The sequence below is a fragment of the Miniopterus schreibersii genome (genome assembly GCF_964146895.1).
Source record: "Miniopterus schreibersii genome assembly, chromosome: 12".
Lineage (NCBI taxonomy): Eukaryota > Metazoa > Chordata > Mammalia > Chiroptera > Miniopteridae > Miniopterus > Miniopterus schreibersii.
In genome coordinates, this window is record NC_138112.1 from 65,443,410 (window position 1) to 65,465,992 (window position 22,583).

Sequence of the window (22,583 nt, forward strand, 5' to 3'; positions counted from 1 at the left end):
TACAAAGAAAACCTCATAAGCTTCTCAGGTCCTGACCCATCTTTTGTCAGGACTGTAGTGAAAAGAACCACTTACGACAACAGGTCCTGGTTTTGTTTCCAGTGGTTTAATCCAAAAATTCCTGAAAAAAATCATTTGTAACCACTAAAGCCTGTCATTTTGAAGCTTAGAGAACTCTTGACTTGTGCCACACTTGTTCCTTAATACAGAATTGTCTCTGGAAAGTAAGGTTCATTTTGTATGCAGCCAAATGGGAGACTGGATGATGGAAGTATGAAAGCGCTCTAAAAGGCCAGCTGTACGTAGGGGCGGCAGTTCAATCTGATATCTCCTACTTTCTCTTCTCTTTGCGAAAGCAAAAGGCTGTGCCTTACTTTTACAGGCATCCTTGGACACTAAATCTCAGAGAACTGGCCAGAACCATTTATTTTTGCTGTCTATATCTTAAGTATATGAACTCTTGCTCTGAAATCCTAGATTAAAACTGGAGCTAAATGAGTAGTTTTCTGCCTACCAATCTAGGAAAAACCCTAGCTCATAGCAACAGATTTTAACTGTTCTGTCAAATTTAGCTTCAAGTCTTGAGTACATTAGGCTGGGTTTTCTCAGGTTTTTTCAGTTACCTGGCCTGCAAAGACCTAAGGGACTTATTTTTACATTTTGTTAGTTTAGGCTGCCTTTTTGTTGCTCTCTTAGAAGCTTAGAAATGTTTTCACATTAGCCAAGTACTTGGTCTTAACTAAGGAATGAGGCAGGTCCAACATTCTTACTATAAAGACAAGAGAAGCATTTACCTTTGCTTGCCAGATACTCACTTCAGAAAAATCATGGGCTTGACCAAGAAACAACTGGCTAAAGTTCAGTGGTGACTGTAGGTGCTTTTTTGGTTGGCTATTCTGTTCCAACACAAAATTGACCTAGAATACAGTTGAGCCCTAACTGGATCAGCTCTTCAGATGAGGCCTGAAGATCATCCAGGTGTTTGGTCCTCAACATTATGGGCAAGGTGTTAACAAGCTCTGCCTAACCTTTGGACCATGTCCCCCAATCTCATTTTGATTGGTTCCCTGTGTACTGATGAGATAATATAATATAAGACCCAAATCCCCCCCCCCCCCCCCCCCCCCCCCCTTCTCAGCATGCCTTGGCTTAAACCCTGACTCACAGAAAGGCACTTACCTCTTAACAGGCAGCCATACTTCAAGTTTGATAAATGCAAAAAAATTTTTTTTTAAAGAAAAACCCTAACAAATCAGATAAGGTCATAAATCAGACAAACTGCACAAAAGAGGTGAAAAGAAAGCTTCCTGGGAGAGGAAGAGATGTCCATGAGAAAGCTGGACTGAGCCTTACAAATGCATGGCTCTTTCTCATAATGCATTCCTCTTAACTGAGCACAGCAGGCCTGCTTCTGTTCCAGCCGCAGGGGATGCTCTTAAGGCAGTGTCCAAGAGCCAGGAAGGCAGTCTTTGACAGCAGGTTCAGTACAGCAGGAAAAGTCATTCTGGCAGAGTCCAGTGGTCTGTTAGCGGAGGCTGCTGCTGCTGCTGGCCTGAGAACTGCCCATACCTGGGTGGTCTGGACTGTGTCGGTTCTGGGGGAGACAAAGGAGGGGTACAAGAACAACTAGGAACTAGCTCTGGCCTTGACCAGGGCTGTATAGAAGAACCATACAACCCGCCTGTTCTCAATGGGCTTTCAATGCTGGGTCCAACCTGCGGCTCGGGACTTGATGGTGGCCCGGGTGAGACACGAGGGAAACTCACTGGGCTGCGCCACCAGCCCCTCCCTTACCTTCTTCTTCTTCTTCTCCTTCTTCTTCCTCTTCCGTTCGGGATCCTCCTCTTTCTTCTTCTTCTTTTTCTTGTGATCTGAGTCAGATGGTGTTTCTGTTGGAGACAGGCGCCCGCCTATCAACTGAGGAGCTCAAAACTCCCTCCTGCTGCTGCAGGGAAACCCCTGGTCAGGGTAACTGCTTCTGTTCAAATGGCCAAAGAGGATCCAGAGGCACTGCTAAGGCCCCTGTCCCCTGGTCCTACTTGCCCAGGAGACCCCAGAACATCCATTTCTTCTTTCAGGAGAACCTGGGAGTCCAGGGCTCCATAAGGAACTTACCTGGTGTGTTCCACTGAGGACGGTCGAACCAGACTCAGAACATCAGCTTTTCTGGCTGCGAACAAAACCGCTGCTTACCTGGGGGGACGGGATCCTGGGTACGGCTCTGTTTGTGCTTGTGTTTATTCTTCTTCTTGGGAGGCTGGATATGCATCAGACGACACTGCTCTGGCAACTGAAGGATCCAAGGGAAGGCCCAGGTGAGCGGGGGGAGCAAATAAACGCCCTGCTCCCATCGTCTGCTCTGCTTGGTAAGTTAGGAAGGAACAGACTTGGCCAGAAAAACTACCTCCATGCCTTTCACGCCTCCCAATTTGCCTCCTTCCTCCCCAAGAGGGGACTCACCGGGCCGGTGTGGAGGCGGAAGCCAGCTAGCATGGTCCCTGTGATAGGATTGAAAGAGCCACCAAGAATAGGGGGCTTCTCAATGAGGGAGCGGAGGCTGCTGTTATCATGGGAACCTGGCAGATCAATCATCCCCGGCAGGTCAGGCAGGAAGTTACTCAGCTTCTCCTTCACCTTCTTCCCACAGAACTTATTATAGGCATGTTCCAGGTTGTAGTGTGTGATCAGGTTGGTGCTGCCTGTCAGCTCGGTGCTGCCTGGAGAACACGGGGAGAATAAAAAAATATTTTTTAAACGTCAGTCACACAATATTTATTCTGATAATGCCTTATAATACTTTTCCGTACTTTTTCATTTGAACCTTGACAAAAATTCAGTGTACTTAAGACAGTTATTACCACTTTCCATGGATAAGAAGAAATAGTGCAGCCCTGGCTGAGTAGCTCAATTGGTTAGAGCATCACCCCATATGCCAAAGTTGTGGGTTCGATCCCCCATCGGGACACATACAAGAATCAACCAATGAATGCATAAATAAGTAGAAGAGCAAATTGGCACTTCTTTCTCTCTCTCTTTCTAGAATCAATAAATAAAAATTTAAAAAAAGAATCTTTTAAGTCATTGATCCAGAGGGAAAGTGAAGAACTGTAGTTTAGCCTAAATAAGGAATCTTTCAAGTGAGAATTACAAAAAAAAATAAATTATTTTTAAACTAAGAACAGCAAACGTAAACATAATAAACACTAAAATACAGTATTATAAAATGGTGGGTTGGAATGAGAATGAGAAAATAAGCAAAAATCTAAATAGGGCAGAGATGGAAACTGCTTTAACCAATGAAGGAGACACTCCTTTCCTTGGACTAACCAGAATAATAACTTCCACGATACCCTGTGCTAAACACTGCTCTGAGAGATTTTTTTTAAAAAATATATCTTTATTGATTTCAGAGAGAAGAAAGGCGAGGGAGAGAGAGAGAAACATCAATGATGAGAGAGTCATTGATTGAGCCCGCAACCCGGGCATGTGCCCTGACTAGGAATCGAACCCCAACTGCCTGGATCCTAGGCTGACGCTCAACAGCTGAGCCATGACCGGCTGGGCTGAGAGATTTTTTAAAAAAATATATCTTTATTGATTTCAGAGAGAGAGAGAGAGAAACATCAATAATGACAAAGTCATTGATAGGCTGCCTCCTGCATGTCCCCTGCTGGAGACTGAGTGCAACCTGAGTGCATGTGCCCTGACCCGGAATCAGGAATTGAACCTCGATCTGGATCATAGGTCGATGCTCAACTGCTGAGCTACCCCTGCCAGGCTGCTCTGGGGTAGTGAGAAATCATACTCCCTGGCATGACCAGGATGATATTACCTCACAGCTCAGCTACAACCAAGCTAAGGGCCAAATATGACCCAATGGCTTCCTTTTTTTTTTTTTCCTAGCAAGAAACACTGATCACTTTTACATGGAAAAACAGCCAGGAGCTTTTTCTAGCTACCGCTACCTAACTTTTGTTATCACTATCTTTATTCCTCCTCATAATACCGAGAATAATGCTTTATAGAAAGAAATGTTTGATTAGAAGTTGGGCAACTAAAATTCTAATCTTAACTGTCCTCTATGCCTCAGCTTCTTATCCATAGAATGTAGTAATAACAATCTTAAGTAAACTGAATTTTGTTCAAGTGACAAATGAAAACATACTGAAAAGTATGAAGTACTATATAAATGTAAGGCATTATCAGTATAAATATTGCGTGGCTGACTTTTTCCAAAGAATATAAACTTGTAACTTAATAAGGATCCAGTGGCAAGAAGGGAAATATCTAGCCTATAACTTCATCTAGAGTTATGATGAACATGAAGGGTACAAATGCCATAGTGGCTTGTTTCCAATCCTTCACTTTGGAAAACTCAGGTCATGAACTGTGAGAGCCCCTTGAAGACAGACAATGTCTTGTTCATTCATGTATGGCTGGTGCCCAAAACTGCACATTCTTGATGCTCAATAACTATTAAAGAAACAAGGTATTTTTTTCTCCATAACACTAGGCCTTACCCTATTCTTTCCCTTATTTTTTCATGTCAAATACCTCAGAAGAGTGGTCTACTGTTAATGGCAGGAGACTCAGAGCCACAGTACCTCTCTGCATAACTCGGCATTGCCTCCTGCCATTATTGCCTCCTGTCCTGACTTTACCCTCCCTCTCTGTTGGCTCTCTCCTTCCAGGTGGTATGCTCAAGGCTCAGGTGAGAAGACACTCTGTGCTTTTTCTGAACTTTAACTTAAGAGTCATTCCAATTTTTTGACTATCAGTTCTATGAAGATGATTTATAAATCTCTCCCCCAGCTCTGACTCCTCTCCTGAAAACTAATCTTGCACTTCCAACTTCCTCTTAGTCAATTCCATGCAGATACTATGGCTTTTTATTGATCGATTGATTTTAGAGAGAGAAAGGAAGGGGGAGAGGGATACAGAAATTTGTTGTTCCACTTTTTTATGCATCCATTGGTTGATTCTTGTATATGCCCTGACTGGGGATTGAACCCGCAAACTTAGCGTATCACGGACAATGCTCTAACCAACTCAGCTACCTAGGCAGGGTCAGATACTATGTAGTTATATATATATATATATATATATATATATATATATATATATATATATATATAATTTAAAAAAAAATTGGTATCAGAGAGGAAGGGAGAGCATCAATGATTGGAGAGAATCATTTATCACCTGCATCCTGCCTGCCTCCTACTGGGAATCGAACCTGAAACCTGAGCATGTACCTTGACTGGGAATCCAACCGTGACCTCCTGGCTCATCGGTCGACACTCAACCATAGAGCCATACCGGCCAGGCAGATAATATGTTTTTTTAAACTCCAAATCTTCTCCACCTCACTCCTGGTTTCTGCATTTCAATACATGGTACCCCCTACTCTCCAGATATTTTTAGAAGCAGTACTCCTCAGTTAAAAAACCTCAATGGTTTCCCATAACCCTCAATAAAGACTTCAAATTCCTTTGGCATTCATGGTTAAACATATTTTACTGTAACTTAGTAAAAGTTTTGGGACCTCGTCAACCATCAGTTCCCTATGCAAAATTTTCGATCCATCCAAATGGGTCTCCATTATCTCCTGAAAAACACACCTCTCACAGTGTTTCCTTTTAGGAAAACTGACCTAATTATAGGAAAATTCTTCACCAAGATAAATTCATCAAGTTTCAGCTCAAGTGACAACTTATTCTTGCTGTGATTTTGTTGTATGTGAGGCATGACCACCAAGTAATGAGATTGGCCCTGACAAGAAATATGGTTACTATCTTTAAACCGCATACTTGGCAACCCTAACTAAAATAACTTCCCTAAAAGCAAGGACCAGACTTATCAGTCTTGTTCCTCTTCTCACCGTGTGTCCTCCCACCTTCTTCCTATACACTCAGCATTTGCCCCAAACAGATATTTAACATGTCAACTGACTGATATACATAGGTACTATCAGAATAGGTAAGGTTAGTGGCACACATCAATCACTAACCAACCAAAGGAAAGCCAACCTCCCTGTTTCAGTTTTTTCAACTATAAAATGCAGATAACAATACCTACCTCAATGGGCTATTCTATGTATTAAATTCTATTACGTATATAACTGCGTTGTGAACTTCAAATTACTGTACCAATATCCAGTATTAGTTCCCTCTACTTTTTTTTTTTTAAATATATCTTTATTTCAGAGAGAGGAAGGGAGAGGGGGAGACAGACAGAAACATCAATGATGAGAGAGTCGTCATTGATCGGCTGCCTCCTGCACGTCCCCCGACTGGGGACTGAGCCCGCAACCGGGCATCGAACCGCGATCTCCTGGATTCTTGGTCAAAGCTCAACCGCTGAGCCACGCCCGGCTGTGCCCCTCTACTCTCGATGTAGCAGTAGGGCCTGGGATGAACTAAAAGGCATTTTGGAGCCTAAACATGTCCAAAATGACTCTTGATTTCCATCTCCTCAAACTCGTTACACAAAGGCTAACTCTGAGCTCCAAGGTCCTGGCACGAGTTGCCTAGGTTACCTTGCACGTCGGCCAGCCGGCTAAGAACCACGCCCATCACCCCCGTGATGAACTCATTGGCTCGCTTCTGCCAGGCCTAGCACTCACCTGGCAGTTCCCGCATTAGGTAGAAGGGACCGCAACCAGCTGCCGACTTCTCAGCACCCGGAGGGGCCGCGGCCGCGGTGGGGGGCGGAGCCGTGCCGGGTCCCCCGCCTGGAGGAGGGGGAGGCGGGGGTGGAGGTTTCCCTGGTCCGAAGCCGAGTGCGGTTGGGGGCGGGGGTGGGTCAGCCTGAGCTCCAAACAGCGCCGTGAAATTCTCCATCTTTCCTTCTGCCCCGGCGCCGTCCAGGTGTCTGGCGCTAGTGATTTTCATTGGACAGTCCTTTCCCGCTGTACCGCCCTCTTCTTCCATCTGCCGCTTATCATTGGATGCTTCTGGCCCCGCCTACCTTGATCCGGCAACTACTACCGTCGCTGAATGATTACGTACAGGAAGTACTATCTAACTTTATTCTCCAGCCACACTCGCATAGCCAATAAAATGACTTAGGTGGAAAAAGCGACGGCTAGATTGGCCAATAAAGTATCCCGTCCCTTTTCCAGGTCTTCCTTACGGTGGCGTCCAATCAGAAACCTACTGCTGGGTCCAGAGGCGGTGCGTCCGAGACTCGGCCCAATGGCAGTCCCGATGGCGGAGAGGCGGGGTCAGGCCTCCCAGCAGCTGCGAGCGGCCAGTGGCGCCTGGCCAGGAAGATGGCGGTCCTGGCGCCTTTGATTGCTCTGGTGTATTCGGTGCCGCGCCTTTCACGATGGCTGGCCCAACCTTACTACCTTTTTTCAGCCCTGCTCTCTGCTGCCTTCCTACTCGTGAGGAAGCTGCCCCCGCTCTGTCACACCCTCCCCACGCAGCGCGAAGACGGCAACCCGTGTGACTTTGATTGGGTGAGCGACCCCCGCCTTAGACCCCGCGACCTTGACGGCCCCTTCCCCTGCGGTTGCATGGGGGGGGGGCGAGGTTCCCCTTTTTGAGAACACCCCGCGGTTCCGAGCCTGTCGCGGACTCACCATTAGAGTATAGAGCCTGGCGTGTCATCGAGGCTAAACCCTGAGTTTAGTTAAGATGGAAAACCCGGTTAGCCTGCACAACAGCCCTTCCCAAACTCTCCGCGTGTGTACCGTCTTTATCAGTGCCGCTCGTATGTGAAGCCTCTCACGGAGCCAGTGAGATAAACGAGACAAGTAATAATATTGCCTTTATTGGTGAAGAAATTGATCTCGGCGTGATTAGGAGACTTGTCCAAGGTCACACAACTAGGATTTGAAACCCCGCTCCAGGCCATAGTACCTACACATTTATCACCTATTTCTTTTCTTTCTTTTTTTTAAAATATGTTTTTATTGATTTCAGAGAGAGGGAGGGAGAGAGAAACATCAATAATGAGAGTCCTTGATCAGCTGCCCCCTGCACGCCCCCTGCTGGGGATCGAGCCCGCAACCTGGGCATGTGCCCTGACCGGGAATCGAACCGTGATATCCTGAGTCATAGGTCAATGCTCGATCCCTGAGCCACGCCGGACGGGCTCACACATTTCTTAATTCAGTTAACATTTCCAGAGTGCTCGCTATATGCTAGAAACTATGCTGCATCCTGAGAGTGCAAAAATAAATAAAATTGTTATACCTATCTAAAAGGTATTGTAAAAAATTCATCATAAATCTACCTCAAGCTGCTTGCTGTACTTCCCCAGTAGGGGTGCAGGGACCACTGGGACAAATGAGTTGAAGCTCTGCTCTCAGCTGTATATAGCAGCATTTATGTTGAGGAAGGAGGGTCATCCTGACTTTTGGTCTTTTTTCCAAAAATGAGTGTTGGTCTTTACCAGAACCCACTCCCTTATTTTTGTCTTTCATCCCTTGTTTACTCTTTAATACTTCCTCTGGCCACCTCCAGACAGTATTGTTAATTTACTTAAGTGTAGCCATGCTACTTCAAAAGATCCTATTTTTATCTGATATTCCATACCACTTTAACCAAAATGGGACTCAAAAACATAAGTGGATAGTAATAAAGATTTTAATAAGTGTAGGGCCATTTTACATAATTTCTCTGTATACTCTTGTCTAATGATATGCAAAATATTGGAAAGTTTTATATTTTATTATTACTCTGATAAATTTTGTTTTAGCTACACATGGTCCCTGACTTACGATGGTTTGACTTACGATTTTTCAACTTTAGGATGATGTTAAAGCGATACACATTCAGTAGAAACCATACTTCAAATTTTGAATGTAGATCTTTTCCTGGGCTAGCAGTATGTGTTACGATACTCTCTCATAATGCTGGGGTGAACAACCAGTACTCTACAGTGTAGTGTTAAATACATTTTCAAGTTTAGTGATGGGTTTATTGGGTTCATCTTGAGTCATGAAGCATCTCTACTATGGGTTCACCGCCAGTGCTTTCCTGGAAAATCTATGTTTTACTGATTTACCTTGGTGATTGGGAAGCTAAGGTAAAAAATGTTATCAATAACAGGTAAACCTCAAATTTTCAGTGGCTTAACAGAGTATAAAAGCTTATTTCTGTTTTCTTAAATAAAAGGAAAGAAGGCTTTTGCTTTTACTGTATATACTGTTTTTCAGCTTAAACTAGTAAGGGAATGTTGATTTCCTAATAGAAGAATTTGAGCTAATTAATACAGAAGGATGATAGAACTTAAATATCATTTAGCAACCCCTAATGAAATAATAAATCTAGGCAATGATCATCTGTGGATGCTAAAACCATCAGATGAAAGGTTGATATGCTCTCTGAAGGGATGTAATAGGGAATATCAAGCACCACCTATGATGTATTTTTGGCAAAAGATTTGGATTTCATTGTATTCAAACCTCTAAATTTCATTCTCACTTTACAAGAAATATGGGAGATTGAAGATCATCAGAACAAATACCATGAGGATGCAAGAGACAAGTCCAGAAAGTAGGGAAGTTAACAGTACAACTGACTCAGTGTCTTCAACAGATAAATAGCTCAGAATAAAAAGAGTCAGGAATCCTTTAGGGATTATGGAAGACCAAAGAATCACATCAGCCAAAGGCAGTGTGTGGATCTTGCTTGCATGTTCTTGACTCCTAGCTGTAAATCACAGTTGATTGGTTCTGTCTGACATGATGATTTGGCCTCTGTATTAAAAACAGAAAGGAATGGAAGGCCTCAGACAATCTAATCTATAGTTGCCCTCCTCCTGTGCTTACTCTCACATGGGCCTTGTTAGTCTTCATTGCAATTGTTACTTTTTCAAATTATTTTGTTTGTTTCTTTGTCATGTTCATTGTCTGTCTCACTTTGTTCATGTGGAGCGTACATTCTAGAATGTGAGAAAGAGCTATAAGCCAAGGATACTTAAAACAAGGATACTTTGGGAGCTCTGAAAGGCCTCCTTCAGCTCTCAAATTATATTAAAGGCCCATGGATTATCACTGTGAATATTGGGTGGAGAGGAATGATTTAACTTAAGCAAAACCAAACAAATGAAATAACCATATATTGTATGAGTGGAATATTACTGGGAAAGTCTCCCTGGAAAAGTTTCCTTTTCCTACGGTCACAGAGTTGGTTATAATTTCTCACAGTTTTATACCATACCATACTTTATACAACTCTTTAATATTCATTATCATTTAATCTTCACAATAGCATTTTGAAATAGATGTTGTTCAGTGGAGGAAACAAAAGCTCAGCGGTTGATTCACAGAAAGGTGCCAGCCAGGTTGTGGCAGGGGTAGAACTTGAACCTAGATCTGGTGTTTTTCACCACTACACCTTAGCCGACTCCATTTATTTATTGTTACCATTCCCCGTTTGGATATCTGTTGGTTTTTGTTCCATATTTGGCTCCTTTACCCACCCAAAGTCTCTCTGCTGATGGCATTTCTGCCACTTTGATTCTGTTGCAGAGAGAAGTAGAGATCCTGATGTTTCTCAGTGCCATCGTGATGATGAAGAACCGCAGGTCCAGTAAGTTAGCCTGTTTCTCTGTCTCCCAAGGGTAGGCCTAAAGCCTTCCAGAGGTGTTTTTATTCATGTTATGTGAGGGGCCTTATTGACTGTACTAGCCCCTCATTCCATGCCAACACTGAATTTGATGTTGGACTTTTATCCCCTCCCCTCTGCCGTTTCAAAGTACGCCAGGAAGAGGGACAAAGAATGAGATGCTGGAACATGCACCCAGCCTGACCTGTGACATCTTTGTGTTTCAGTCACTGTGGAGCAACATATAGGCAACATCTTCATGTTCAGTAAAGTGGCCAATGCAATTCTTTTCTTCCGCCTGGATATTGCCATGGGCCTGCTTTACATCATACTCTGCATAGGTAAGGGGACTACAAGACTTGGTTGTGGGAACCAAATACAAACCAGTTTCTCCATAGTCTTCTTCCATATCTGTTCCTAATTAATTATGTGTGTGGTTCAGATGGTAAGACTCTACAGAAACTTTATTTTAACAGGAAGGGAATGTGTCAGTGGTCTGTGTATGCCCTCGAAATGTGTTCTTTGGTGCTTGAAGCCTTTGAATTAGTTGGAAAGCAAATCCTTGCCCAAGGCCTTATGTTTCCTCCAACGTCTTTTTTACTGTGTTTAGTGTTCCTGATGACGTGCAAGCCTCCCCTGTACATGGGCCCTGAGTACATCAAGTACTTCAACGATAAAACCATTGATGTGAGTGTTCATCCTGCCTCCTGTTTTTTGAGTCCCTTGTGGGTAATTTTGTAGTTGTGCACCCTACTCACTAGAAGGAGCAACTGTGCTTCAGGATGGAAGTCAAGGGCACTGTGGTTCATCATGGGAGCTAAGGGAGGTGGAGAGGGAAAGCCCTGATGAGGAATTAGATGCTAAGGTCTGAACCTTTCCAGGAGCCTGTGTGATCCAGCTCACTGTTTCCTCCCTGTGTGTGGCAGGAAGAACTAGAGCGGGACAAGAGGGTCACTTGGATTATTGAGTTCTTTGCCAATTGGTCTAGTGACTGCCAATCATTTGCTCCAATCTACGCTGATCTCTCCCTCAAGTGAGTAGTGCAAAGGGAAGGGTGATGGAAATTGAGAACTGTACCTTCCCTCTCATTGTTTTTGGCCTTGATTTTTGCACATTGCAACCAAAGGCATCCCCTCCAATAGCTGTACTTCCACTTCCCTGATCCATTCTCGCTTCTTACACTATATTAAATAATATATTCTCAGGTACAACTGTACAGGGCTAAATTTTGGGAAGGTGGACGTTGGACGCTACACCGATGTTAGTACACGGTATGTAAGGGCCTGGGTAGAGGATCTAAACAGGGAGTCATTTTGAGTGATGTACACAGATGCATTTATAGAGTACTTTCTGGGCCCTGTAGGTACAGAGTGAGCATATCCCCCCTCACCAAGCAGCTTCCTACCCTGATCCTGTTCCAAGGTGGCAAGGAGGTCATGCGGCGGCCACAGATTGACAAGAAAGGACGAGCTGTCTCTTGGACTTTCTCTGAGGTACAGGAAAGAGTGGGCAGGTGGTTTGGAGAAGCATATGGGACAGTGGGTGGGCTTTGGAGCCCAAACAGTTCAATTCCTAGCTCTGCCACTTGCCCACAAGATTTGAGAGTGTAGACTAGTTATTAGATCTCATTTTTGAATTCACTCAGCAAATTTATATTATGCTTCTACCATGTGCCAGACCTGCTAGTACTGGGGAATTATTAGTTGTTAAGATTCAGTCTTTTTTTTTTAAAATGTTTTTTTCTTATTGATTTCAGAGAGAGGAAGGGAGAGGGAGAGAGGGATAGAAACATCAAAGATGAGAGAGAATCATTGATCTGCCTCCTGCAGGTGTTCTACTGGGGATCGAGCCTGCAACCCAGACATATACCCTGATCAGGAATTGAACTGTGACCTCCTGGTTCATGGGTTGATGCTTAACTGAGCCACTGCCTGGGCAAGATTCAGTCTTAAAGGCCCTGCATCTGTAGTCTGTAGGTAGTCTGTAGGTTCTAGGTTCCTTAGCAGTAAATTGGAGACAGAAACACTTGGCTCTCGGGGTTGTTTTGCTGATTATATTAAATAATGGAGCTATAATTCTTGGCACACTGTTTGGCACATAATAGGTACCTAAATAATAGTTGACTTTTCAGGGACCCATAAAAGAGATTTAGGTTAGAGTAGATTTCTATCCTTTGCGTCATCTTTTCCTAGATTGTGCCTAAATACTTCTTACATCCCAGGCTCTGAACTCTCCCTTCCAACCTGACCTGTGCATCTCTTTTGTGCAGGAGAATGTGATCCGAGAATTCAGCTTGAATGAACTCTATCAACGGGCCAAGAAGCAATGGAAGGCCGGAGATAATGTTCCCGAGGAGCAGTCTGTGGCTCAAACCCCCACGGCAGTGCCAGATGGGGAAAGCAAGAAGGACAAATAGGTTCCCTGCTTTGTTAGTGCTTCCTTCTGGTCAATCCCAGGCACCTTTGAAGTCCTGCCACTTCTGTAACCACAGCCTTGCCTGAGGCCTCGCCTTTTATTTATGTTTTTCCCTGTTTGGCTGTGCCTGAGTGGGGCAGGGTGCTGCTTCTGGTTTTAAAGCGGCATCCATAGGATTGACAGGCACACTTAGGAAGACCACTCCTGTGGCCAACTATTTCACTGGAGGAAGGGAGAGATCTTATGTAATGGAGGAGGAAATTCTTTCCCTCCCAGCTTGGGTCAGTGTGTCACTACTGCCCACCACTCACACATCTCCACCATGCTGCGGTTTCAGTATTCCTTAGTGGACCTACAGAGACTATTTACAGTAGGTTGAACCTAACATAAGATGCTGGGGGACAGAGTGCACTAAAAATGTTCCCTCAAGGACCCTTGCTTCTTTAGGCCCTTCTGGCCTTCATTAAAAATAAACCTCTGTCACTCGTCCCAAGGGCAAACCTTTAACCAGTTTTCTCACTGAAGATAGTATTCAGTAACTTATTTTATGGAGGTTGGGAGGTTAGGAGGGAGAAAAGGGAATAGAAGTTTGAGACCTTTCCTTTGTGGGGTGGGGCCTGGAGAAGTCCTTGGGCAGGATTAGGGTTTCACTTACCCTCCTACCTACTCTCCCACACCCAGTTGATGGTTTTCCATAATAAAGAGACTGGGATTTCCTTTTGTTTGCCCCTCAGTGTGTTCCTCAGGTATTAAAAAGCCAGGCAACTGCAAAGGAATTGCCTAACTCCAAAGGCCATTTTCATTAATTTCACCAAATGCCAGTCGTTGGCTCCCATGACTGGGGAGAGTAGGGGAAGGCCAGTTTCTGCAAACCCAGAGTACCAATCGCACCATGTTAGGTTCTAGGCTTGCTTCGGGACTGGGCCGCGGGTCCCAGGGAGGAGGTTTTGAGGGATGGGGGTCGGCTTCGTAACGCTGTAGCCGCTCTTCCGGCTACGGGAACACCGGAAACCATGGTTTTAGAGCTTCGTAGTCCCCGCCCCTGCTGTGCGCGACCCCGGTTGCCGGCGGTCAGGCCGGTGCTCCCCTTGGCTCCCCCCACCCTCCTTGCGGAGTGGCTGCGGCCGGAGGTCCCGCCCCCCGGCCGCGTGTGCGTCGGCGCCACGATTTCCGCTGCTTGGGCGAGGTTTTGTTCTGGGAGCAGAGTGTTTGGCCCGCGGTTTGGAGCTCGGAGAGGGGCTGTCCACTACTCGGTGGCCGCGTCTCCACCCTGTTGCCGGGCCCGGCCGGCCTGCAGGCGCCATGGCTTCCCGCGGGAGGAAGCGGAAGGCCGAGGCTGCGGTGGTTGCTGCAGCTGAGAAGCAGGAGAAGCTGGCTGGCAGCCAGAAGGAAGTAGAGGAGGCGACCGTCGTTATCGAACATTGGTGAGGGGCCTGGAGAGTCACGGGGAGGCGGGCAAGGGCATTGCACACCCAGGACCCTGGTCTCTGACCCTCCCTGGTCTCTCCGTAGCACCAGCTGACGCGTGTACGGGCGCAACGCCGCGGCCCTGAGCCAGGCGCTGCGCCTGGAGGCCCCGGAGCTTCCAGTGAGGGTGAACCCGGCCAAGCCCCGGAGGGGCAGCTTCGAGGTGACGCTGCTGCGCCCGGACGGCAGCAGTGAGTGGGGACCCGGGTCTGGGAAGAGAGGGCATGGGTCCGAGGAGAGGGAGGCTGGTCTCACAGGGGGGCGGGGAGACAGTAACTTCGCATCCTCCGGTCTTTCCGCAGGTGCGGAGCTCTGGACTGGGATTAAGAAGGGGCCCCCACGCAAACTCAAGTTCCCTGAGCCGCAGGTGGTGGTGGAGAAGCTGAAGGAGTACCTTTCGTAGGTTTGGGCCGAAATCCTCATGCTGAGGTTTGAACTGGGGGCGAGGGGTCGGGAGGGATTGGTTTGATCTTGGTGTGGCTATTTGCGAAACAGTCCTTACTATTACTCATTTGACACACACAGGAGCTACATTTTTTTTATAACTCTCTGTTCTCAGTATTTCCTGTATTGGGAATACCTCTTTCCCTTTTTGGTGGTAGGAAAAACTGAGATCAGCAAATTTTGTTTTCTATCTAGTGTGCCTTTTGCTAACTCCCATGTTTCATTTCATTGTCTTTGAGCTAAGTTTTAGAACTGATGGTATTGTAAATGACTTATAGAAATGCAATTTATGTCCTTTGAAGATGCAGTTAATTATTGCCCTGGGGATATGGGCCGGTTTTGTTAAAAATTTCATTTTCCACATCCCTGATGGCAAGTGTTCTGATTCTTTTTAAGTGATTGTAAATCCCACTAGTTCCCTCACTTATGAGTTAAAACAAAATCACTGACACGTGTTTATTTTATGGGTTGTGATTTCCCCTTTTATTGGCAAAAATCTTTGTGTAGCTTCATATATACTTACCCCAACCCTCTTATGTTATTTTTTCCTAGTAGGGTCTTTCTGTTCATAGTCTCATGTGGTAACACTTCATTACTGTACTCTCCAAACTCAAATTTCACCATGTCTTCATACCTAGTGCTTCATACAGTGCTTCGACATGTGGTTAAGTACCTGATACGTTCAGATGTGGGAGGAGAATGCAATCCTTGAGCTCTCCTGAGTCTTTGGGTTCAAGGATGGGGAGCACATCTTCCTTAAGCTCTATGATTGCCTGGATCCCTTTTCTAACTTTTTTTTCTTTTTCACAGCTTTCTGTCCCTGGTGATGTTGGAGCATTTATGACGGGACATGGCCAAACTCCAGTCATGTGCCTGAAGCTGTGGTTTCTTCTCCTCCAGAATTGATGGTTCAGTTGTGAGGCAACACTCTAGTAAGGCATTGGAAAGTACTTGGATTTGGTTTAATAAAAGTTGAAATAAAGTACTTGAGTAATAAAGTAAAACTTAATTTTATGGTAAGGGACGAAAGCCAGCCTTACAGGATTGGTCCCCCATGTATTTTTCATAGCCTGAAGTCACTAATTAACCTGAAACTCGCATGTGAAATACTTGTAAGAACTTTTGGGGGAAAATACTTTTTTTTTAAAAAAGCAACTGTATCTTTTTCAACTCACTTCTTGGAAATGATGAAAGTACTTCTTCCTGGCCCCTGCAGAGGTTTTGGCTAGACTTCCCATACTGGAATAAACCCCACACATAATGTGCTAGACAATTTCCCATCACTCCCATCCACTTCATGTTCCACCCCAGCCCGGCTTCACACCTTCTGGAACATTTTCTGACATGGAACTACTGCAGAGGGTGTACTTAATTTTTCCTGAATCAGCGGTGCTGCATAACCTGGGAGACCTAGCCTTGGCTGTTACCTATGACCCACTAGAGTTGGAGACCACACAGTTTACTGTTCTACTTGTCACTGGAAAGTAGGTTATAAGAAACTAAGGTGGTTCAAGTTCATAATTTTCTACTCGTGGTAATACTTTACTTCTGCCCAACTCCCAAAACCTGGGAAGGGGAGGGTGGGATTTACAGAGCGCAAGGGGTATGTCTGCCTCTTGTGCTAAGAGGACAGACATGTGCTATCCTCTGCCAATACCACTTTTGCTAGCCAACATTTCCCTTAACTGCCTTCCCTACTAAGTAGCCCTTAACTGCCTTCCCTACTCCCCTAGGTTAGTATGTCTACCTCTGTTTCTGACTCTGAGGAAGGGTCAGGCCATATGGAGGAAACACTGGTAGACACCAGCCTCCCCTCCGATGTCCAGTCTACCACATCAACCTCTTCCTCTTCAGGGCTGGCAGGAAGTGGGTCTGCCAGCTCTGAGTTGCTAAGTACTTCCTTGCCTGGTTCTGGAGCAGGGTATAACACCTCTTCCATAGTTAGTGACACTTCCAGCCCAGTCTCCACCCAGTTAGAACAGGGAGGTGAGAGTTCCCCAAGGGACCTTTGGGGAGGATCAAGGGAGTCAATATGGAGAAGTTTGTCTCTCTGACCGTCAGGTGGCTGGGAGCTGCTAATTTCTTGGTCTTGAGTCCAAGAGTGTCCTACTGAAAGCACCTCGCCTTCACTAATCTTAGAGGGCATAACAAAGGGGCTAAAGGGTTCAATTGGCTCTTTGTTCTCACCAACAGGTTCCTTTTCCAATCCTGTGAGCTCCCGGGGCCAGAGTTCCATGTCTGGTAAATACCATTCTTCCCCCTCGATCCAGTTCTTTCCTGTTTCTGTCAGGTGATAACTAGGGGTCCTACAGCCCTCAGCCCTGGGACTCTCCAGAGATACTGTAGGTGGTTCAATGTCTGAGCCACATAGCATGAAGTCCAGGATCTCCTCCAGCTCACTGGTGGCAGCAACACTGGTGATTCGGTACTCCTCGGCTTCACAGGGCTGCTCCAGCAGGGCTGTGTCAAATGCATATGGCTCTGTGCAGTCAATATTGAACCCAGGTTCCTTCCCTACCATCTCTGGACTGGACCCAAACTCAGACTTCAACACTGGGTGGTCTGGGGAGCAGCTAGCAGAGAGCAGAATGTCTTGTAGCCTAGAGCACACTGGGGAGTCCTGACACAGGTCTACTCTAGTAGATGACATTTCCTGCCGGTTAACTGATGGCTGAATCCCTGGAGGCTCTTCTAAGTTTCCAGGTTCTGGGACATGAGGGCTACCTTTAGAGATTTTGATGGGAGGCTCTTGCACCACCTCCCAGCAGGTCCCATTGACAGTCTTCCTAAGTTTCACTCTCCCAACCTGCCCCTCCTCTGCAGAGTCTGAGTTAGGTGCCCTGACTTCAGGGCTCCACTTCTTACTCCCACCTATCTTTCCAAGACCAGATGGGCTTGGGGTGCTTTGTAGAGGACTAGCTCTCCCTGGTTTATGCTTGTCTTCTAGCACTTCTTTATTTATACTCTTCTGTCGCCAAAGACGCCGACCAGGGGCTGCTGGTACTGAGCTGGGTCCTCTTAAAATGCTGGAAGGCTTGGATGTACAGCCATCAGGTGATGGCTTTGAACGACTCAGCCTGATCTTTCTGGGTAACAGTCGCTTATCCACAGAGGGGTACAAGCTGGGTGGGGAAAGCTCTGTAGGACCAAGGGCAGGGTCACTTTTGTTCTCTTTAGATCCCTGACTGTGGCTTGATGGTGAAGAGCTTTCACCTTGTGGAGCTACGCAGGCTCTGGCCTTCCTCTTGAGCAGAAGAGTTCCAGATGAATTCTCTGCATTCTGTCGGCTGCTCTTGTCCTGGGGCCCCTCATCCTTCCCTGATAACTTCAATCGCACTACCCCAAGAGGACAGGGAGTCTGGGTAACAGGCAGTGGAGTAGGGCAGTGGCTGGATGCCACCACCCTGGCAGAGATTGGTGCAGCACTTGGAGGCTGTAAGCACTCCCGGTTCAGTCTTCGGCCCTGAGGGGCCTTTACCAACTTCCCACCCTCTAGCTGAAGGGATTCTAGCTCAGATATGCGGAGCTGACGAGCAGCAGAAAGCACATCTTGGGCTTCTTCTAGAGATACTTCCATCTCTGAGGTATACAGGAAGTCCACCAGCTTCCTAAGTGTCCTGATCTTCAGGCCCCCCAGCTCCAGCACCACCTTACAACCCTGTGCTGGCCTCTCCTGCTCCAGGCGCTTTGTGAAGAAGGGGCTGCAGGCAGACAGGATACAGCAATGGGCTGGGACTGCCTCACCTGGAGGGAAACCCAAACACTCGGTTATCCCACACAGACTAGTACATTCATGAGCTAAGCACAGATACTACTACCCAAATGTGCTGCCTCTTCTCTCAATTTCCCTCCATGGAAATTCAAGGAGAAAGGATAAATACTTTCCTTTTGCCTTCCTGGGACCTTGTGCTATTCCCTAGCTAACTCAAAATCTAGTTTGGATACCACTTCTTTCAGAAAGCCTTCCCCTGCTCTATCATACATCTGGGTTTGGTGCTCCTGGTGCTTCTGTAGCTATCACAGCACTTAGCTATCTGTATCCTCCATTTTCTCTTGCCTGTCTTGCTCACTGAGGTATACTCAAGCTTGACACAAAGTAGGGGATCAAATGCTTGCTCAATTTTTGTGGCTCACACAAGTGTAAAAATATTTATAGAAGCTGCCTGTGGTCTAATAGAAAGGGCATGAGCTTTAGATATGGACAATCAGAGCTCAATTCTCTCCTGAGCTCCATCCACTGCCTACTAAGCCAGTGGTTGCCCTGAGCCACCTCACTTTATAGGCACTTCCTGGGCAATCTCAGTCTCTCTGATGGCTTCAAATACCAAAGGCTTGCTGATGACTCCCAGATCCTACTTCTGCCTAGATACCTTTCCTGAGATACTGAATGTGCCATAGGCTGCATGTCTACATGGATGTCCCACAGATACCTCCAATGGAACCTTTCTAGCAAGTGAATTCATCATTCCTCACCCACCAAAACCACCCGTTTTCTTATTTCAAAATAACACATTCACCCAGTTCAAATCTGAGCACTAGAAGTTATCTTTGATTCTACTTTCTCCCTTATCTACTGCATCTATTCAAGCATTAGTTTTTTGAAAGTGAGTGCTTTTTCAGTCCTTATGTGCCAAGTATTGTTCTAAGGGTTTTACCAGTATTCATTTACTCTTCACCAGACCCCTATGAAGTAGCCATTGTTACTACAGATGAGCAAATTTTGGCATAGTTAAGTAATGTGCCCACAATTATATGTTTAGTAAGTAGCAAAAAAAGATTTGAACACAGCGGGGGTCTGGCTACAGAGTCTATACTCTTAACTACAACAAGTTTTTCAAATTCTTTAGCCTGGCCTGGCATGGCTCAGCGGTTGAGCATCGACCTAGGATCCAGGAGATCGCAGTTCAATTCCTGGACAGGGCACATGCCTGGGGTTGCGGGCTTGGTCCCCAGCAGGGGGTGTGCAGGAAGCATCCGATCAATGACTTTCATCATTGATGTTTCTCTCTCTCTCTCTCTCCCTTCCTTTCTCTGAATTCAATAAAGATATATTTTAAAAATAAATAAATAAAATAAAATTCTCTTTAGACTGAGGTTTGATTCCTGGTCAGGGCACTGCCCAGGTTGCAAGCTCAATCCCCAGCAGGGGGCAGGCAGGAGTCAGCCGATCAATGACTCATCATTGATGTTTCTATCTCCCTCTCTCTGAAATCTATTAAAAAATATATTTAAAAATAACAAAATTCCCTTTAATAGCTCAAAAGCCAGAAATTTCTCTCACAATGCCTTAGTTCAGGCCACCGTTTCCTCTCTTCTGGGTTACAAAGCAGTCTCCTATTTGTGTCCACAAATAATCCAATAATTCTTATGCAGCCTGAGTGCTGTTTCTAAAAGTAGGTTATTTGATCATGACCTTAAAACCTGTAAATACAATTCCCAGTGTTCTGAGGACAAGACCTATTTCCTTTGCATAACACTTCAGACCTTACATGACTGCTGCTAATTCCTCTAGCAATATCTCTGGTCAATATACTTCCTGTAGTCAGCACTGTACCCATAAGGAGCCACTTATAAATTCCTTGCCACATCTCTAATTCTCTCCATTCTGTTCTCTCTGCCTAGGAAAACCTTTCCTCAGTTCCGCCTATTTCTGTTTGCCCTTCAGACCACCCTAAGGGAGTTACTTCCTCCAACAAAATCTCCTTAACCCCCATCCTGTCCCCCAACCTCCTCAAGTCTGTAAAGAATGCTGCTATATCAGCCTATACTTACCCCAATATGTTATTTATCATACTGCACAGTTACTTGAATACACTGGTTATTTGAGTGTCTCTCCTTATGTGCTTTCCTTACAAGGAAGGATTTTATCTTCATATATATTCTGTGTGCATGCCAGAACAGTGTACTAGCATACAACAAGTAATTGATTTTTTGTTGTTGTTTATTCTGAATTAAGGAATGAATATCAACTCTGCACTTACTAAGAGAACAGGCAAGTCACTTAACACACTGGGCCTCAATTCATTCACCACGTATATAACATTATTTATCTCACAAGGCTGTTATAAGAGACGCTGTACTATAGAATATGTACTATGTAAACTGTAGAGTGCTACACAATATTGGTTTTCAAAATCCTCTTTTATAAATGAAGCAGCTCCAGAGTGATGAATTTACTTGCCTATTTGTCACTTAGTTACTAAAAAGTTAGGATTTAAACTGACTCCTGCCTGGCCCGTGTGGCTCTGTGGATTGAGTGTCGTTCCATACACCAAGAGGTCACCAGATTGATTTCCGGTCAAGGCACATGTCTGGGTTTGATCCTGGGTAGGGGACGTGCCGGAGGCAGCCAGTCCATGTTTCTCTCTCATCGATGTCTCTCTGCCTTTCCCTCTCTCTCTGAAATCAATAAAAACATTTTAAACTGACTCCTAGTCTTGGGCCTTTTCTACTATACCAGGTTCAACCAGGTTAAATGCTGATTTAACATTTCAAATGTAAAGGAAAGAGGTGGAAATAAGCTATATATACAGAGGTGGCCAAAAGTAAGTTTACAATTGTGAGTATGGGAAACACAGTTTAGTCTTGTATTATTATTTATTCTTGTATTACATATTTTTCTATACAAACAACTGTAAACTTACTTTTGCCCACCCCTGTATTTTAGGTCTAACAACAACAAAAACCATCAATTTGAAGACAAGGAAAAAGCAACAGCTTGGTAAGAAAATAGGAAAATACTTAATGGTATCACCTAACACTTACATTGTGCATAGTACATTGAAGGCACTTTTCTATAAGAAAAAGACCATAGTCTCATTTTCACTCTTGCAAACATACCTGTCCTAGAAAACAAACAGCTCTTTACCAAACAGCTTACAGTGCTCAAAGGCAGTGACACCTTTTTTTCCTGATTTTGTCATCCTCTCTCTGGTTCTAAAGTCATTATATCTTATCCTATGGTGAGTTTTTAAGTGAGTCCCCATTGGAGTAAGTCCTCAATGTCATTGATAGGGTATTAGAAACTGGAACTTTAAGTGAGATGACTATAAAGAAACCAATTTTGCCATAGGCTAATTGATATAAACAAGAGTGAAGTTCCTACAGCATATTTCTGGTCACAAAAATGTCACCAAACTTCTAAATAAAGAACAACCAAAATACTTATAATATTAAACATTGAAATAAATGTGAAGTATGCATACATTTACAAAAGTTCAATAAAACAAATCAGATACAGTAATTATTTTCCAACCTGTTCAGGGTTGTTGGTGAGCCAAAGCCTATAAAGCAGCTCAGGGCTCAAGGCAGGAACCAATCCTGGACAGGACACCCACTGTAGGGTGCACTCACAAACACACCCCTATATCCACTCAGACTGGGACAATTCAGACACGTCAATTCACCTAACATGCACATCTTTGGGAAGTGGAAGGAAACTAGCACCAGGACATGGGGAGACAGTTCAAAATCCACACAAACAGTGGCCCCAGCAGGGATTGATTTTATTTTCCTCATAAATGTTATAATGAAGCAACACTGAACAAAGTCATGTTATTTGAGGACCTGCTGTAGTCTCTTACCTTCTGCCTGCAGAAGGACATCACAGAATACCCCACTCTGTTGCTGGTGATGTAGCTGCAGAAAAGCCAACCGGAGGAACCGGGAATTTCTATATATGATTTTGGGACTGGCAGG

General features: G+C 45.1%; 4 protein-coding genes across 5 annotated transcripts; 2 read left to right on the top strand and 2 right to left on the bottom strand.

Annotated features, from left to right (window-relative positions):
• Positions 1-84: 84 nt before the first annotated feature.
• Positions 85-6,870, bottom strand: MED19 (mediator complex subunit 19). Its single transcript, XM_081155398.1, has 5 exons — positions 6,626-6,870; positions 2,461-2,717; positions 2,194-2,290; positions 1,795-1,889; positions 85-1,594 (listed from the first exon to the last, which is right to left on the bottom strand). Exons 1-5 carry the CDS (start codon positions 6,840-6,842, stop codon positions 1,526-1,528), a joined length of 735 nt encoding a protein of 244 aa, XP_081011524.1. The 5' UTR covers positions 6,843-6,870; the 3' UTR covers positions 85-1,525.
• Positions 6,871-7,222: 352 nt separating this feature from the next.
• TMX2 (thioredoxin related transmembrane protein 2) lies at positions 7,223-13,690 on the top strand. Its single transcript, XM_081155390.1, has 8 exons — positions 7,223-7,462; positions 10,484-10,544; positions 10,787-10,900; positions 11,170-11,246; positions 11,486-11,592; positions 11,765-11,830; positions 11,923-12,052; positions 12,829-13,690. The coding sequence occupies exons 1-8, from the start codon at positions 7,274-7,276 to the stop codon at positions 12,973-12,975; spliced, it is 891 nt and encodes a 296-aa protein (XP_081011516.1). The 5' UTR covers positions 7,223-7,273; the 3' UTR covers positions 12,976-13,690.
• An 85-nt stretch (positions 13,691-13,775) lies between these two features.
• On the top strand, positions 13,776-15,870 carry SELENOH (selenoprotein H). 2 transcript variants are annotated; one of them, XM_081155409.1, is made up of 4 exons: positions 13,776-14,398; positions 14,487-14,632; positions 14,744-14,870; positions 15,696-15,870. In XM_081155409.1, the coding sequence occupies exons 1-3, from the start codon at positions 14,277-14,279 to the stop codon at positions 14,842-14,844; spliced, it is 369 nt and encodes a 122-aa protein (XP_081011535.1). In that variant the 5' UTR covers positions 13,776-14,276; the 3' UTR covers positions 14,845-14,870; positions 15,696-15,870. The 2 variants fall into 2 exon arrangements, with proteins under 2 accessions (XP_081011535.1, XP_081011534.1); XM_081155408.1 differs by having other exon boundaries at positions 13,995-14,398; positions 14,744-14,840.
• Positions 15,871-15,963: 93 nt separating this feature from the next.
• On the bottom strand, positions 15,964-21,306 carry BTBD18 (BTB domain containing 18). Its single transcript, XM_081155290.1, has 2 exons — positions 20,887-21,306; positions 15,964-20,854 (listed from the first exon to the last, which is right to left on the bottom strand). Exon 2 carries the CDS (start codon positions 18,460-18,462, stop codon positions 16,615-16,617), a length of 1,848 nt encoding a protein of 615 aa, XP_081011416.1. The 5' UTR covers positions 18,463-20,854; positions 20,887-21,306; the 3' UTR covers positions 15,964-16,614.
• Between the last annotated feature and the right edge of the window lie 1,277 nt (positions 21,307-22,583).

What these genes read in the sequence shown, in the direction of transcription:
- BTBD18 (XM_081155290.1), bottom strand. Translation starts at nt 18,462, where the DNA reads ATGGAAGTATCTCTAGAAGAAGCCCAAGATGTGCTTTCTGCTGCTCGT.
- MED19 (XM_081155398.1), bottom strand. Translation starts at nt 6,842, where the DNA reads ATGGAGAATTTCACGGCGCTGTTTGGAGCTCAGGCTGACCCACCCCCG. An exon ending in CCAGGATCCCGTCCCCCCAG is followed by an intron (nt 1,890 to 2,193) that starts GTAAGCAGCGGT and finishes TGTCTCCAACAG; the next exon opens with AAACACCATCTGACTCAGAT. An exon ending in AGGAGAAGAAGAAGAAGAAG is followed by an intron (nt 1,595 to 1,794) that starts GTAAGGGAGGGG and finishes TGTCTCCCCCAG; the next exon opens with AACCGACACAGTCCAGACCA.
- TMX2 (XM_081155390.1), top strand. Translation starts at nt 7,274, where the DNA reads ATGGCGGTCCTGGCGCCTTTGATTGCTCTGGTGTATTCGGTGCCGCGC. An exon ending in TTACATCATACTCTGCATAG is followed by an intron (nt 10,901 to 11,169) that starts GTAAGGGGACTA and finishes TACTGTGTTTAG; the next exon opens with TGTTCCTGATGACGTGCAAG. An exon ending in TACACCGATGTTAGTACACG is followed by an intron (nt 11,831 to 11,922) that starts GTATGTAAGGGC and finishes TGGGCCCTGTAG; the next exon opens with GTACAGAGTGAGCATATCCC.